We start from the raw sequence: 17,994 nt of genomic DNA on the forward strand, positions 1-17,994 counted from the left end.
TAAGCTATAAGCCTAATAGGCAGTACAGAGTTCGTACACTACCTTTAAAACCTGAAAAAGTAAGGGAATTTGATGTTTCCCAAAGGTCTCTATATTATTAGAAGCCATAAGTTAACTAGTATTAACAAGTTAATAATGTATAACAACAGTATCAGTTAAGAGTTCCCGATAAAACACATTTGCCACCCAACGACGAACGAAAATGTTTAAAATATTGACCGATTTACAATTTTTAACGGGCAAAGACGACTTTAAAGGGGTAATATTCATCCGAGGTAACGAGGTGATAGCGTTATTTGTTAGCAGATGGCGCTCTGATAGCAACATGACGCCATAAATTTGATTTTCAACGATTGGTTGAAAGTTTTTAGTTTTTAGTGGAGAACGGTTTTGTCGAGATTTAAAATACAAAATTATCTTCCCTGATTGGATAGTTTAAAATTGTATTATAGTGCCATCTATGGCGGAGAGTGTTAACTACGGTTAAAATTAATTGTTCATTTAAATTACAAAATTATATATTTTTAATAATAATTTTAATTACTATAATTTAATAATTAATTAAGCACTTTTTAAAAAAGTGTATTTTTCATAAACTTTTTAGTGTCGCCATCTACCTCAAACATTATTAAATGGGAAGGTACCTCGGGTGGATTTCGCCCCCTTTTTGCATATTTCCCTGTAGGCAATATGTGAATGCGTCTATAATACGTTATTTGAGTAAAATGGTGGCTTTCACTTACAAATATCCAGTCCGATAGGCCAGATAAGCTCCTGCAGCGATGACTAGAATTATGGCCATTGTCACTGTGGCCGCTACTAACGCACTCGAAGAAGACGGATTCTGTGGCGACACTAACACGATAATATCATATAATTCAAAAATTATTCATAAAGGTTTTTTAGAAATCAAATTTTTCGCTTAAGCGCTCAAACTGTTTATACAAACAAAACATAATGACTTCTGTTGGACCTAAGAGGTCGGGAAAACGGATAAATTAACCGCCAAAATTCAGTTCATTTTAAGCCAAGAATAAATAGTTCTAATATATATTTTATTTTATTAAACCCTTTCTATTAGTCTCTAATAAATACGATATTACGATTAATCGGTTGGAGTCTATTTGATCGATTCCCAAATGATCGAACGGGTCCCATTTGATCGATTCCCAAATGATCGAACGGGTCCCATTTGATCAAATTTCCATTTGATAGAACGAAATTTGATCGAAAGCTAATGTAGGGTAAAACTACTAGTTTTTGGGAGTAAATCGAAAAGGCAACGGTGCATACGCGCCTACGGCGTGCGAACATCAACCTAACCTAGCCTAACCTTACCTGACCCTATTTATATACATAAAAACAACGGGCCGTTATCGTCGATGTCATAAAAAATTCCATCATATAGTGTATAAAGTAAAAATCTCTTCATCTTTGTGGCTTAATGCAGTTAAAGCAATGAATTATTCCATCATTATTTCTTCTGCACTTAAGCAATGAATTATTCGTTCATTATTCCTTCTGCACTTAAGCAATGAATTATTCCTTCATTATTCCTTCTGCACTTAAGCAATGAATTATTCCTTCATTATTCCTTCTGCACTTAAGCAATGAATTATTCCATCATTATTCCTTCTGCACTTCATATTGACATTCGGTAAAATAAAAACATACCAACTGGTACTATAAATACTTTTGAATTCGATCAAATAGTATTCGATCATTTGAAGGTTCGATCTTATGAAACAAATGACAAATGGGATTCGATCAAATGGAATTTCGATCAATTGCAACGTATAATGATCGCCTGTCGATCACATATTTTTCGATCAAATGGACCAACACCGATTAATCAGTATGTTGTGCCAAAGAAGGGTGTTAAAAACGGCAGTCAATCGCCGAAGAAAGTTTCCTGAGGCTCTTTTATCGTCTGATACGTCCAACCACTAGCGCCCATACACTAGCTATTGCATTGAATTTGTGTTTATGGAAAGGAAAAACCACGGAATACTAGGTGGAAAAGCCTTTTAACAAACGGGAGATATAACTTGCAGACTCAAAGCGGAAGTAGTTTTTTCAAACTGGGACCCCAAGTGCCTCTAAAAACTTGTAGAGATTACAGGTAATAAGTTTAGGGAGCTGTTAGCTCGCGTGGCATGAAGGGTTTGCTACCACCCTCTTACGCATTGTAACCCGGACACCTGAATTAAAAGCAATAAAAGTCGATAAATGACTTGGGCCTAGGGTGGTGCCAAGGGTATTAGCCAAGCTGATCATTTAATTTTCTATTCTTGCTGCGAGGCAAATAATGTGCACCTCCCCACGCAAAAACTATTAGTTGGTACAAAAATGTATTCAGGCTAGCAGATAATATGGGGTTGTCACTAATCAGGTTTTCATGATTCCCCTCTCGTTACCAGGCGAAAGGACCAAAGACAACCAGAGGTAAAACGGGGGGGCGTGGCTTTTTTTCCTTGAATCACGAGGAGAAACAGGGGTATCTTGTAACCCGAATACCTTGTCAGGGTTGCCACAAAATTTTGATATTCAAATTCCCTGATTATTCCCTGTTTTCCCTGACCATTTTAAGAGATTTTCCCTGACTTTTTAAGGTCAAAATTTTATTTTATATTTGACTTTTATCAGAAGTTAATAAATTTTAATGAACTTATATTTCAGTAAAAAGGTTATTGCAATGTTGAAAAAATTAGCCAAACTTTCAAGGTAATAAATGATAAGCATAGAATTTGTCATAGATCTGGTCTAAAAAATAACCTTAAATAATGCCAAGATAAGATGTAATTACTTTTCCATGACTTTTTACAAATTCTAAAAATTCCCTGACATTTCCCTGACTTTTTAGGTCCATTCTTAAATTCCCTGACTTTTCCCTGATTTCCCTATTTTCCCTGACGTGTGGCAACCCTGCTTGTTGATTGATTTAAGAATGTATTTATTTATAGATAGTGTGTGCTACCGCAGTGATAGAGCCAATGAGATGACCGATTTATTTATTTTATTCAGGGGGAGGAGCTTACTCTTTGAGCGTGAGAGGGATTAGAAGAAACGTTCAAAATTGTCTCAACATAGTCATTCTCTGCCTTTCTTTTTTCCCAGATTTTAAATTGCGAAAACAAGAAAATAATAAACACTAAAATAGACACTTACACGTGACGAACTGAAGCGCGTACGAATCTGCGAAACCTCCCGTTGAATATTTCCTGAAACTAAGGCTGAAATGAAAGAAAACGCATACAGTTGTTTCGGTGGTCTAAAGTAATACATTAAAGAAACTGTCGGCTCTATCATTGCCACCTCTGTTATTAATATATCCGATTCAACGAAAAAAAAAGTTACTTTAGTGGAGAGCGCGGTGCCATCTATTAATGGCAAAGGAAGGTAAATCACAAAATAGCTAAATGATAACGTCATCAGAGAGCCATTATTTTTAGACAACTTATACTCTATTTAGTGGGCTTTAACCTAAATTAGATATCTCATCAAAAATTTACAGTAATTTATGCTACTGACCAATTTACCAACGATTCAATCAACTCGAGAGATACCTATAAGTATCGCCTTTTGGGTCAAAATGTAGATTAACTATCTTGTTTTGATGTCGACGATAGCGACATCTCACAGTGTTTCAAAATCGACTTTTTTGTGCCAAAATTAAATTTCAACAAAATATAATGAATGTGTATATATTATTGATCACTGTTTTTAGCTCAGTCCGAAAATATAACTTATATTCTGGTAACTACCACCAGGGGGCCAAACGTTCCCCTTTGGGAATTTTGTGGAATTTCTTTAGTCAATGTGTGTAAAGGCTTCTGCTAAACGTAAATTTAAAATTCGGTGAAAATCGGTTGTACAGAAGTTCTGTAAAATGCGCTCAAAGGTTCAAATTTGATCAAAATATGGCATATTCAAACGGCCTTTTTCCAAAATGTTGCAAGTAATTGCAGAAAAAATCATCATAATTTGGTAGAATAAGTTCAGCATTATAACTGGCAAAAAGTCCGAGTGCGAAGTTGCGCGAAGTTTTCAAGATATATACATTTTTATAACTCCGAAAAACATTTTTTGAAAACGCAATTTCGACAGGTTCATCTTGTTTTCCTTCTTTCCACTACAAAATATTCTACGCCTGATAAACTTCTATTTCATCCTCCTGTTAGTAGGATTTTGCTGTGCGCATGCTCTCGCAGAAATTGATTTAGATTGTCTCACATGTCTTGTTCCTATGTAATTTCATACAATTTAAAATTTTAGCTACAGTCGTTTCATGAAGGCAAAAATAAATTAAATTAAACAAAACTAAATCATTTTAATTTTTGCTTTTCCTTTGTTTAGCAACTTTAGAACAGGAACCTACAATAAATTGAAAGTACCATTTGCCGATTATTATATAAAGAATCAATATAAATGAACAAACACACATTTATTATCTTGTATTGTGCATTTTGAACAAATTACGTTGAAATAAGTAATGAAATGAATACTTCATTTTTGAAAACAAAAAATACTCGTGTAACAACAAGTAAAATTTATAATAAATAAAAATACACTTTCATTATTTGCACGAGTTAAGTTTTTAAGTGATATAAGTAAAATTAAGTAAATATTATTTAAAAATGTTCCTCATTTTCCAAAATAAGACCAAGACCTTGCATGTCCGCATGTAAATCAAATGAATCTTCCAAATCAATGTCGAACTCTTCACCAGCATTAGCGCATGGCGGTTGCAAAAATTCTACTTGATTACTTTCTTTCAACAAAAGAATAGCAGCCAAAGGTAGTGGTTTGTTTTTATTTTTTCTCTTTCTTTCAACAAGCGAAAAATCTGAGATTACCGGGTTAGACGAATCTAGAGATCGGTTGAAGATGTCAAGTAGGTTATCTCTTCTGCTAGTTTTTCTAGCATGGAACTCTCTATACTGGCGATACATCTTGTTTTTTGATTCTGCAGCCTGTTCGCTGAGCAATCCCAATGGTAGAGTAGAAGACTTTATTATGTCTTTTCCATGAACCAGAAGCTTATGCACGCTTACAGGCATGAAGTACCAGCCGTAACTTTCAAGGTATGTGTGAAGTGCCAATTGGGACAACAGTTTCTCTTGAATTTCTCTTTTACGCTTCTGAAAGATTTGCTTTTTCTCGTCCCCGTCTACGCGCCAATATCTTAAACCGTCGCAGTTTCGATAGCCAAGGTGAAGGCAGAATTCTAGACATCGTATCCACGCGTGAAGTGGACTTATTCCGTATTTGAGGTTTTCAGGTTTAGGGGTGAACGTGTAGTTAGAAATGTTGTTGAATTGAGATGGGGTAGCTCCACAAATGGGACACGATTGTTGAGATTTCGTTCCGGTGACGATGCTCAATACCTTTCCATCAATGATAGTAAAGGCTAAATCATATTCGACCGATAACTTTTTATCTGTTTTAAAAAAAAAATTCTAGTGGTGAAAGAGCCTTTATTTCTTCATCGACTCGGCGCTTTTCTTCTTTAATTACATCCGCCGTCTCCTTGCAGAAACTAAGTCGTAAAGGTCGACAATATCGAACAGATTGGGGCGTTTGGTTATTCCATAAGACGTGACCATTTTCAGACTTAAACTGAAGTGGAATAACGGTGGTGGCGAACAATCCCTGGTCGTCGTTATTTGCGTTCTCATACGAAAACGACTGTTTGTACTGAGATTTCCCTGTACTCCCATCAAATCCCCAAGAAAGTGTAAGAGTGAATTTCTGCTCTTCCATATGTAACATATCGAAATACTGACTTAAAACTTCAGCTTGTAGGTGTACAATGCGCGTAACCGTATGGTTTAAAAGGAATTGCAATGGAATCACCGCTGATGTGTCGGATATTTGAACCGGGACCATGGGTCTGGACTCTTTTTTTATTTCGAGCACTTCACGGTACGCTGGGTATAAATCGATACCATGGGATTTTGCACCTTCTCTCAAGCGGTTATAAGTCTTCACCGTTAAGCCCTCATCAATTATCAGAGCGAAAGCTTCTTGTGGGGTATATTTCCGAAACATATTAGGTTGTTTAATTTGACTAATAATTTTATGTGGTCGTGCAGGACTTTTTAGCACCTCTTTCAATAGAGTGGAAATGTCTTTTTCTCCATCTCGCTTAGCGGACAACTGTACAGCCTTCAAAACCTTTGTCAAAGGTTGATCAGACAAGGTATTTGATAATACTGAAATGTCCCTTTTGTGTGCGAGGACGCATCAGTGAAAAATCCTTAGTTAGCCTTCCAGTGGAACTAGTGCTGGGTTCGGTACAAATATCTTTGCTAACCGAGGTTTTTTCTAGTGTAATATTGGTGAACGTCTTACTTAACCAATCCGCATTCTTTGTCAGGAAATGGTTTTTGATGCGATGGCTGCTTTTGTACTTGTTTAGAAACTTTGTTTTTAAATTTTTTATTTTCTTAACTTGTAACTTTAATCCTGCTTCATCTAGTGTTAAATGTTCTGGATCCTTGATACGTTCTAAACAAAGGCGTAATTCTTCTGCGAAATCATTTCCCTTCAGGAAAATCTCGACTAGATCTCTATTTTTAACCACTTGTGATTCGCAAGTAGAAACACAAACCTCATTAGTTCTTAATTCTGACATTCCAGCGTTGAATTTAATTTTAAAAATAATTTTTCAGAGCTTAGGAGGTGTTTAAAAACAAATTTATATTGGACAAACAGTTAAAGAAAGTGGCGATTTCGAAAAAGTTAAATTCAATGGGTACATGACGAACACAAAATTAAGAGTTGAAACCAAACTAGTAACCACTGCACACATCAGTTACTTGGTTTGCAATATATACACTGTTTAAAAGCACGATTTGCTTTAAGTTAAAAATAACAGACAGAAATAAACTAAAAGAAAATCCATTGTAATAATATTTTGTTGACATTAGATTTGTTAGTTTAATTTTTGCCTTCATGAAACTACTGTATCTCAAATTTTAAATTGTTGGAAATTACATGCGCAAGCGCACAGCAAAATCTTACTAACAGGAGGATGAAATAGAAGTTGATCCGGCGTAGAATATTTTGTAGTGGAAAGAAGGAAAACAAGATGAACAGAGACCTGGCGAAATTGCGTTTTCAAAAAATGTTTTTCGGAGTTATAAAAATGTATATATCTTGAAATTTTCGCGCAACTTCGCACTCGGACTTTTTGAAAGTTATAATGCGGAACTTATTCTACCAAATTATGATGATTTTTTCTGCAACTACTTGCAACATTTTGGAAAAAGGCCGTTTGAATATGCCATATTTTGATAAAATTTGAACCTTTGAGCGCATTTTACAGAACTTCTGTACAACCGATTTTCACCGAATTTTAAATTTACGTTTCGCAGAAGCCAATACACACATTGACTAAAGAAATTCCACAAAATTCCCAAAGGGGAACGTTTGGCCCCCTGGTGGCAGTTACCAGAATATAAGTTATATTTTCGGACTGAGCTAAAAACAGTGATCAATAATATAAACACATTCATTATATTTTGTTGAAATTTAATTTTGGCACAAAAAAGTCGATTTTGAAACACTGTGCATCTGTTGAAAATAGAGCTAGTACACGACGAGCCGACACTTGCTTTAAGACTGCGATTTCTATCATTTAAAAAATAGTCCCAATGATCAACCACAGGACATACATGAAAACGTGAAGTGTAAAAAAAGGAAATACCAAGGAACTACTTTTATCAAAAGCGACATAAGACCCAAAAGTGTGTCAGTATGGTATAATGTTTAATGAGAGTTTGTCGCGAAGTAAAAAGAGGGAGTGGGAGAGGGGGTTGAAAATACGTCATCAAAATTTGAAATTTCCTCCACTTCAGCGCCGCCAAGTGAGGTGTATTAGAACGAAAGTCTACGGGAGAATAAACCGAAGAGATAAAATCGCGGCAGACCATAGACCAAATATAAAGTTTCTAGTACTATTCCAACTAGTAGGTTATGTAGTATATTGTGAGACTAGCTCTCCGTAAACATTTTAACGGGCGCGAAGGTAGAGTTGACACACTTTTGGGTCTTATGTCACTTTTGCTTTTATATATCCTTTTGGCAAATATTACCTGTACGTCGTTCCTGGTGCCAGTGGTCCGTTACAAAAGTCTTCTCCGGTGCAATTGCTTTGCGCACCAAGAATGCACTGTTCGCCATCTTCACCGAATTGAACTTTCGTTGTGCAATTAAATGTGCTGTCCTCTTTACCTATGTACAATACGAATATTGATAGTATTAATAGTATCTTTACTGAACCGCCTGCCACTAGATATGTTTGTTGAAAGTGCCAGCAGCCCAACAGCATATTTCGAGGCTTTCGTTCATTCCGTAGTGTTTCCCGTACCCGTGGGCCAGCTAGAGTTCGATTTCCTGGGGTTCCACTGATCCGGAGTAGCTTTGTACTTGACCATCGAAGGATTTGACTGGACATCTTGCCAGGACGGCAGTTTCGTCTCGACGAGTATGTCCCCGGATTCTCTCGGATCTTCTGTAGAATCTGTTCAAACGATATATCTTAAGTTACTGAAAGCTAGTAGCTAGGAGCAGCAAACACATTACCCCACACAAGGAGACCGCCACCCTTCAAAAGTCCTGCATTTTCTTGTGTACAGTTTTCATTGGTTAGAAGCTTTAGCGCCTGCTGCCGTCGGAAGGGGAAAATTAGGAAATTGTCTTCCCCCTTTCCGTAAAACGTTCAGCGTTAAGGCTCGTCCAATGAAATTTGTACACAACACTGCGTTAATGTGTTTAAAGGCTAGCTGCGTTCTCCTTGTGTTTGTTACTCCTTGCTGGAAATAAAAGCGCATGAAAGAAGTTGCCTATGGTTTCAAATAACGCTTCTGTAAGTTCCGTTTAGGGAAGCTGGAAATTAGCAGTGGCATGTTCAAATTTGGAAACCCTAAAAATCTCAAAGGTCTATTTTACCTACGAGATATCTAAATTGAAAACCCAAGTTACCCAACCCTCGTAGTTTAATATTAACAGACGTATGTAAGGAACTTGGCTACTAGCGGGGTAGCTCGGCCTTTGCTAGTTGAGTTGATAGCAGCATTGCCAGCAGGGAGTACAGAACGGGAGATGAAAAGAGGGGGGCTTTTTGGTTCTGCTGCAATGAGCTACACTTCAGCAGGCGCCTCTGCAAAATACGGGACACCTCGACTATTTAACGCCATCTATTATCAGCGGCCATGCGGTTTTTGTTGAGAAATTCAAATTTCACACGTGGTGAAAATAAGCAAGGCCCTTTGTTACATAAATCGACTTTCAAAAGTCAAAAGAAAAAAAATTGTAATTATTTTAACCGATCTTATAATTATTTTATATCATTTTATAAAATTTATTGTTCTATTTTAGGGAATGTGTTTAAAAAGGCCATGTTAAAGGCAAACATGGGAAATATATTAGCCAATCATTGCAAAGGCTTAAGGTTTGAAATGTGATACAAAATTATATTTACATTGTTTTAAGTTGTATTGTATCCTAAAAATGAATCTCTTTACTCAAGAAACATGGAATATTGCCAGTCGTAAGATAATTTAAATATTTACAATTAGGATCTACGTTATCTAATGAAAGACGGCAGCATCCACTTCCTCCATAAACAACAAAGCCACAAAATTAGGTAGATGGCGCAAAAAGCCGTATCTTGTCCCGTATTTTGCCAACCTTTCCACCCACCCCACCTCGATTATCTGGCTTCTTGGTTGAGAACCCTAAAAGATCTGGCAAAACGACTCCCGTTCTGTACTCCCTGATCTCAGAAATAAATTATCGTATGCCGTAAAACTGGCGGTAGATTGAAATTTGGTGTTAAATACTGACGTTAAACTTGTTAAATAATTTTTTTTTAATAACACTTAAAGTTCCACCGATTGAAAACTGGTTTTCAGTCAACTAAAAAAATTATCGTACATTATCGTAGGCATGAGTTGAATTATCGAAAAATGCGTACTATATAGTACGCCATTGAAAATATCGTACGTCCTAAAAATTATCTCGAAATTATCGAAGTGTACGATAATTATCGTACACCTGGCAACGCTGGGTGATAGTAAAGATATCTGGGTCAGTCCATATCAAATCTAGAGGTTGGGAGGCACCACCTCACCGATTTGTACATCAAATTTTGGTGCGTAAGTAGCCTTGAAATATTGACCATTTCAAAATTTTGGCCCTCTATCGATAAAATTGGCCATTTTATGAACAATTGAAATTTCCCCCCACCAAAGGCTCCGCCGACCCAAAAATCAACATTTTTGGCCATATCTTCCAGCTAAATACCTTTAAACTATCACAAATTAGTTTTCTAGGCGTATTTTGGACAAGGAATCGTATTCTTGCTTCAAAAATTACCTGTAGATATTGGTTTGGAAGATATTAACGTTTTCGGGGGGTCTAAGAAAACCCCAAAAAACGGAAATGACGTCACTTTTGATTTTTTTCATTTTTTTTTATATTTATTAGCTATTTACCCAAGAAGCATACATTTAATCATAGAGAAAGAAGGAAGGGGAGAGATATTTAGAAAGGGGGCGGCGTAAACTGGACGGTAGAGAGAAGCTCGTACACTAACGCGCATCGCCGTTGCTCATCGTCATAATATGTGAGAATTTGAAACTTTCCCACAGTGAAAGCTTGGATTAACAATAGAGTAGTTTCAGTTCGTAGCTTTGGCTATGGCCGCCAATTTGTGCGGGATTTTTTCTGTGTGGGAAAAAGCATAGGTGACGTCGTGTCACGTGATACTGAAATCACTGTATAGTATTGCCTACCTGGATATATCACTCTAGCGTTCCGCGTTCATTTCCTAAGTGTTTGTTACGGGTTCTGCCTTGTGAAAGGCTTCGTGTTAACTTCGCCAAAGCGGCGCTGCTGTCGCAAAAGTCATTTACTTGTCAGGTTTTTTCCAAGTGATATATCCAGGTAGGCACTACTAATTCTTCTATTGTTAATCCAAGGTGAAAGAGACAGCTGTGGTTCTGCCACGTGCCTATAGGTAGTGAGATTTAATTAAAATGGTTTACCACACAAAGTGCTGCTATATAAATTGCAATAGCAACACTAGATATACTAGTCAAGAAATTCAATTTATACCACATAAAATTATAACTTACTTTTATTTCAATATTAAATTTATTACCGATTCTACCGAACTTTGGTAAGCCTTTGCCAAAAAAACGCAAACGAACAGCGTAGTTGCGCACAACGATGCGCGTTATTGTACAAGATTCAGTCGGTAACCATGGTAGCCATATGACGCGAAGAGCCGCTTCGTGAAAAGGGGAAATACATGGAAATTCGCCTTCACCACCTCTCCCCTTCCTTCTTTCTCTATGATTTAATGTTTCAACAATGAGAAATGTTTGGTTAAAAATTTATAAGAAAAATTCTAGTTCGAATTGAATTTTTTAATCTGTTGATATTAGATATAATTTGTGAATGACCTTGAAAAAGGTGTTCAAGGTCATCAAAATTTACTTTATCGCTGGGCCATTTAAATGGTTAATGTGCATGGACTGACCCATCTGTATTTCCCCCGATTTATCTCGATAAAGGCTCTTCACTCTATCTCCTAGCCCGTACCGTTAGCACGATTCCGCGAAAGGCAGAAATGTGAGAACAGCGAACGACCATATGGTTTTTATTGTATAGCTGCCTATTAGCTACTAGCGAAGTTACGCGGGTAAATTTGAAGATAAGTGATAGCTTACTTTCTGGTTCTTTCACGTTTATCGTAACAATGACCCCAAATCGGCGAATTCTGCCGTTCGAAACGTCGAATAATTTAGCCGGAATGAAGAATTCTAGTGTCTTCTGGTGCACCGCGATACTAGTCAGGTTGTCGTCGGGAGGATACGGAACTGCAATTGAAAAAGCAAATTCTAAAAATTAATTTTTTAATATTATAAAAGGGTTATACTAATTTTCTTATAATAAGGATTTCTTGTTAGACTGAATGAATCATGGAATCAAACCTTAAGTCTTTTAAAGTTACCTGCCATAGTTCTTTGTCACATCGTACTTAATTTAAAGGAAAAAGGTACCGATATAACCCTGGGGCGTATTAACCAGTAGGCAGAGTAGGCACGTGCCTAGGGCGGCATTTTTCTAGGGACGCCAAAACTCTAAGCCCCGCGGTTCAAGTACTTGGCTTGCCCCTACTTAGCTGACCAACACGTTGTTAGACAGACGCCAAATTTTTCTGTGCCTAGAGGCGACGAAAGGGTTAATCCGCCCCTGATATAACCACAAATATAATGCTATCTGCTAAGGATAAAATAATATAATCTACGTTTGTCTTCTTCTACGTCACACCGGAAGAATGGATCCGGGGGCTATATCGAACGACGCCGCTGTGCTTTTCAAGTTTTTTCGTTAACTGCACCAACTTTCATCAATAATGATGGAAATAATGTTTTTAAAATATTTAAATCAATTTTTGCCTTCTTATTATCAAGGATGACATATTTATTCCAATTTAGGACACCTGCAGGCATCACGTATTCCCTGGTACGAGAGCAGGGAAGGAATTACGTGAGGAGCGAATGCTTGAATGGCGTTGGAAGACGTCAGTTTTAGGGAACCAATGAGATTCCGGGCTGATTTCTTTTGTTAGGAGGAAGGAGCTTACTGTTAGAGCGTGGCCCTTAACGGGTCAAGGATAACTGGTGGATAACGGGGAGTCGGGTTCCGGCTCTTGTAACACTAGGGCGTCTCAAACCCGGAATTGAGCGGAGCGCGCGTAATGGCTGGAATTCAATTCACGAGTTTTTTCTCCTTTACTTTGATTCAAACATTTTAAGTATAAGAAAGCTACATTTTATAACGGACAAAACCACTACAGAGAGCCGCTAAACGATTTTCAATACATACGAAAGAAACAAGACTGAAGAAGAAAAATAATTTTCTTTCAAAATACGAAAAGTTTTATAAGCGAAGAAAATAGAGAAAACTGATGCTTACCTAGTACTGTTATTATAACTATAACCTACAGCTCTCGCTCATAATGTGAACGAGTCGATGATGGAAAAAAAAGTGAGGAAAAGAAGTTAAGGTCAGTCAGGGCACTCAATTGACTTGAGTTTCCCCTCGAGCCCAAAAATCGTGGAACCGATGACAAAATATAGGCCTAACCCTAAACGGGGGAACTCTCTTTCATACCCATTGAACTGGTACTCTTCCACTGTTTCACAATGTGTTTCAAAAATTGGCGACAACCAGGCGACGGTCATGTGGTTTGATTAATTATTGCTGTACGCAGCGACGATAGAAAGGGGTAAATTCCAATGCTCGCCTTCTCTTGGTTCCCCGCGATATTCTCTTTCTATTGATAGAGGCTAAAAAGGGGGAAGGAAGCCTTTCTTTGCTCCCCTCCATTTACGCGCTCCCCTAACGCTGCGCGATGAACAGCCGAACGACAGCATGACAGAATCTTTTCCATTGAAGTCGCTGTAGCTCCCCTCCATTTACGCGCCCCCTAAAACTCTACAGCGATGCGACGGACGTACAGCACGACAGGCATCTTTTCCATTGAAGTCGCTGCAGTGAGAGCTTCGCTCGCTCCGCTCAATAAGGGCTTTGACGCACTGGGAGATGTTAGCCGTGATCAAATGGTCCTACCTCCGCCTCCGGCTTCGGTCAGGTAGAGGCTGGGAACTGGGTTTCGGCTCAGGATAACGGAGAGGGTTCAGGTATCCGTGCCGCATTGGAGGATTGGGAAGCCTGATGAGGGGCGGCGAGTCTCTGTATGAAGCACCTTTTGGAGCCATACCGAGTTACGTGGATTGTGTCCGTCGTTCCGGTTTAGGAGCCTTTTATGAAGGTCTCTGCTTTCTACCTACGTACGTATGGTGTCAGCTAGAGTTGCTAGAGCATCCACTCCCTATCCCCCAGCTGTGCGCGAAGTGGAAGTTGGTCACCCCATTGCTGCGCCTTTTGGCAGGATGAGTCGATTACGTCGAGGGTGTGACTGTCAGTTTTAGGGTTCTATTGCCCATGGTTGTCACCTGTCCGGGCTAGTGGACGCTGGCATAGAGTTTAATGGTGAAACTACCGGTGTAGCAGGCTGTATTTCCGCTTAGAAATTTTGGACAACATACTGTTAGAGTGTAAGGGGATTGGGAGCAACGCCAAATTTTGTATCATAGTCATTTTCCCGAAGAATAAACTCTTCTTATTATTTAACACGTAGAAGTTTAATACAGTCTTTAAGGAGAGAAAGAAGGCCGTACGAACCTTAAGACTCACCTCCATCAAGAGTTTGATTCGCCATGGATTCGGCGCTCATGTTTTTAAGAGTTGTATTGTCGTAGTTCCGCACCACGGCCGTCACTCGCGCCTTGTAACAAGTGAAGGCCTTCAGTCCTCCGATGTCCCTCCTGGTGTCGTTCCAAGTGTCCACGAGAATCACTAACGCCGGTTTAATTTTCCACTTGATGCCCAAATTCTTTTCGCAATGTCCCTCGTTCGTGCTCCCGTTGCCTTCGTAAAGCGTCAGTTCGTATTCCGTGGGGCCGCTTAGTGGCACTGGGGCGTCCCAGGTTACACTCAGATTATGTCTCTGCACGTTCGTAATTTGCGGCGTGTTTGGTTGTCTCGGACCTACGTAAAACCAGTCTTATTGAATTGAAATTTAAATAAAAATTTCACCTAACTAAAAAGGGATACATCAAGAAATTGTTATTTTGAAATTACTGAAAAGTGACAAACCTAGTTGAAATTACCGATTAACGAGTCACTTAATTACTATTACCATTTGCAAATTTATAAGGGGGATACATTATATTTCAAAAGAGCCCAGTGACGTTATTGTGAACTCGCGTTAACTTAAGGTGGTATGTATAAACGTACCTGCCTGTGCTAATTTAGTCTAGGTAAATAAAGTCATAATATACAACTGATTTGTGAGCTATCTCATTCAATTTCTAGTGAATTTCTTTACCACTATTGCATGACGGTCAAACAACTTTTCTGCTCGGGAGCTCATCGATTTCCGACGTTCGAATAATTAAACCAAAGTAAAAAGTTTAGCATCAATAGATCGATTTACAATTTTTAACCGGCAAAGACGACTTTAAAGGGGTGAAATTCATCCGAGGTAACGTGGTGATGGCGTTATTTGTTAGTAGATGGCGCTCTGATAGCAACATGACGCCATAATTTGGATTTTCAACGATTGGTTGAAAGTTTTCAGTTTTTAGTGGAGAACGGTTTTGTCGAGATTTAAATTACAAAATTATCTTTCCTGATCGGATAATTTAAAATTGTATTATAGTGCCATCTTTGGCGGAGAGTGTTAACTACTCTTAAAATTAATTGTTAATTTAAATTCCAAAAATTATATTTTTTTAATAAAAATTTAAAGTACTATAATTTAGTAATTAATTAATAACTTTTTAAAAAAGTTAATTTTTCTTAAACTTTGTAGTGTCGCCATCTACCTCAAACATTATTAAATAGGAAGGTACCTCAGGTGGATTTCGCCCCTTTTTCATATTTCCCTGTAGGCAATATGTGAATGCGTCTATAGTAGTGTGGATTGGGAATTTTTAGGTTCATTAGTACCCATTTTCGGGGAAGAGAATTCCTACACAGTACTGAAGGGAACCTAAAGCGCCAAATGTTGGAATCTTTGGCTAGACTTTTGACTTTGGATAATAAAGTCATATTTAAAAGTGGTTAATAATAATTAGGACTACAAGCATAACATATCCTTCATAAGAGTATTGTTTAAATTCATTAGATTGTCATGAAAATGTTGATGTCTTAGAAATAGTAGTTTTCCATTTATTATCCCTTAAGTGTCTTCTCTTGGTCATTCCCTTTACGATCTTCTTGTTTTTGGTATAAAATTTATCAGGTTCCGATTGGTCACATTACACCGGGTTTAAGCTATTTCAACATAAATTGTGATGGGGAACACTTTTCTAATTGAAACCAAGTTTCTATTTTTAATAGTTCTCAAGATACATTTGGATGACCTTGAAGACATAGTTCAATGTCATTTAAATTTAATGTGGCGAATGGACCCCTACACTCTTAAAATTTCCAATTCGTAGCTAAAACACTTTTTTAGTTATTAGATCTCTGTCGTTTTTTAGTTAAAACCTTTAGTTATAACCCTGCATAGTCAGATTTAAATAAAAAGAGCATAAGTAAACTGACTTCCAATGGGTGTTTCGAACTCTTGCGTAGAAACGGATCCGTTGATTCGATCGCCGTGTCGGTTGTCGTTGAAGGCGAACACTTCGATGACGAACTCTCTCCAGAACAGAGCTGGGAATTGGACGCCAGTTCCGCTCTCTAGGATGGTTCCTTCTTGCGCTTCGTCTCCGGGGTATCTCTGGCGTCGCTGGTACCTCACGTAATAGCCGTCGATGGGGCCGTTTCGTTCGTTCGGTGGCCGCCAGGAGAGCTCCATTCTAGAATTCGATTCATCGAACTTTACGTCAATTTTTTCAAAATCCGGATTGGATGGTTCTAAAAACAAAACATTCACTAGATCTTCAAAAGTAATTTTTTAAACTGACGGAAAAGGTCGATTTTTAATTGGTGGAAGAGTGTTATTCGAGCCGACATATTTATCTCGCTTATAGCCGTCTTTACCTTTCAGGCGCCCCTGGGCTTATGACATGAGGCACTCTTTTTCATATAGCCGGGTCATTGCAATTAAATTATAGAAAAAATATTAAGGATCAGACGGTGCCCTACCGGAGCTCAACGCCCTAGGGCTTAGCCCTACCTAGCCCAATGGTAGAGATGGGCCTGCTTATAGTGCTTTTTAAAGTAACACATTTTTATTCGGCTACATTTCTGTCCATTCATTCATATATTCATAGAGGCCGGGTGTATAATTAAGTTCACTCAATACGTAGACACACCTCAAGGACAGGACACCCGTGACAGATCTCAACATTTCGACATTTTCCAGTGTTTTACCGCTATGCAAGATTAAAGCAAGTGTCGGCTCTAGGTGAAGTAGATCTTTTTTCAACAGATGTCGCTAGCGTCGAAATCAAAACAAGATGCTGAAGCTACATTTTGACCCAAAAGGCGGGACATAAAAGTTCGCTTCGCGTTGATTGGCTCCTTTGTAAATTTGTCAATAACTTCAATTATATTAATAGTTTACAATATATTTTATATGGGATATATAGTTAAGGTTAAAGTTCTCTAAGTAGAGTAAAAATGGTCTAAATATAACACTCTAAAATGGCTCTCTGACGACGTTATTGTTTCGCTATTTTGAATTTTAGCTTCCGTTTCCATTAATAGATGGCTCCACGCTCTCCACGAAAGTCATTTTTTTCGAAGATTCGGATAGATTCATGGCCAAATAACAGGGGCCTTTTAATAATACAGGTGGCAATGATAGACCCGACAGTTGCTTTAAATATGGGCCACAATAAAATCATCCCCGACTGTCCTGCCACCATCACGAGCATGCTGCCAGAACTTTGAATTATCTGTTTTGGCAGTTTAAAGAGAAACCATAAACAAACCTGTTGTTTTTCTAGCTACGATGACCCAAATTCTATATTTGAATTCTACCAGATACTTTTCTTCGTGAGGGTTTTTTAAGATTTGACCTCTGAACTAAGCTATTTAAATTAGAAAGTAGCTCTCAACAAAGACTACCCACAATAACCTGCCATTTTCTTTACAAAAAAGGAATTCCACCATGTAGCATGGCTACGGTAGCCTTCGTGAATAAAATAAGGATATTTTTCACGTATGTCCGATAAACTATTTCAAATCAGGCGTTTCATTATCACTGCGTACATAAAAAATAATTATTTTTTCAATAAATGTCGTTAGCTATTTCATGGACAATCTACTGGTACTAGTATATATATATTTTTATATATTAATTTTTGTTGTTCTGACTTATTTAAAATTGTACCTGTATGTTTCCCTTTTTAGCACATTTATATATTTAAATAAGTATTTTTATTTGTATACTCG

General features: G+C 37.8%; 1 protein-coding gene across 4 annotated transcripts in view; it reads right to left on the bottom strand.

Moving 5' to 3' along the window:
* Window positions 1-17,994, bottom strand: part of LOC149960193 (receptor-type tyrosine-protein phosphatase eta-like) — a 154,354-nt gene that overhangs the window by 39,910 nt on the left and 96,450 nt on the right. For 2 of the 4 annotated variants that reach the window (XM_090166570.1, XM_090166569.1), the window contains exons 11-17: window positions 16,195-16,509; window positions 14,278-14,631; window positions 11,742-11,891; window positions 8,375-8,527; window positions 8,100-8,238; window positions 3,169-3,233; window positions 744-855 (exon numbers count right to left, since the gene is read on the bottom strand). In XM_090166570.1, the coding sequence (XP_090022696.1) occupies window positions 744-855; window positions 3,169-3,233; window positions 8,100-8,238; window positions 8,375-8,527; window positions 11,742-11,891; window positions 14,278-14,631; window positions 16,195-16,509 (1,288 nt within the window). The remainder of the gene's footprint in view (window positions 1-743; window positions 856-3,168; window positions 3,234-8,099; window positions 8,239-8,374; window positions 8,528-11,741; window positions 11,892-14,277; window positions 14,632-16,194; window positions 16,510-17,994) is intronic. The other 2 variants (XM_090166572.1, XM_090166571.1) reach the window with 1 other exon arrangement.

This window comes from Leiobunum rupestre, chromosome 2 (genome assembly GCF_980474605.1).
Source record: "Leiobunum rupestre chromosome 2, qqLeiRupe1.1.hap1, whole genome shotgun sequence".
NCBI lineage: Eukaryota > Metazoa > Arthropoda > Arachnida > Opiliones > Sclerosomatidae > Leiobunum > Leiobunum rupestre.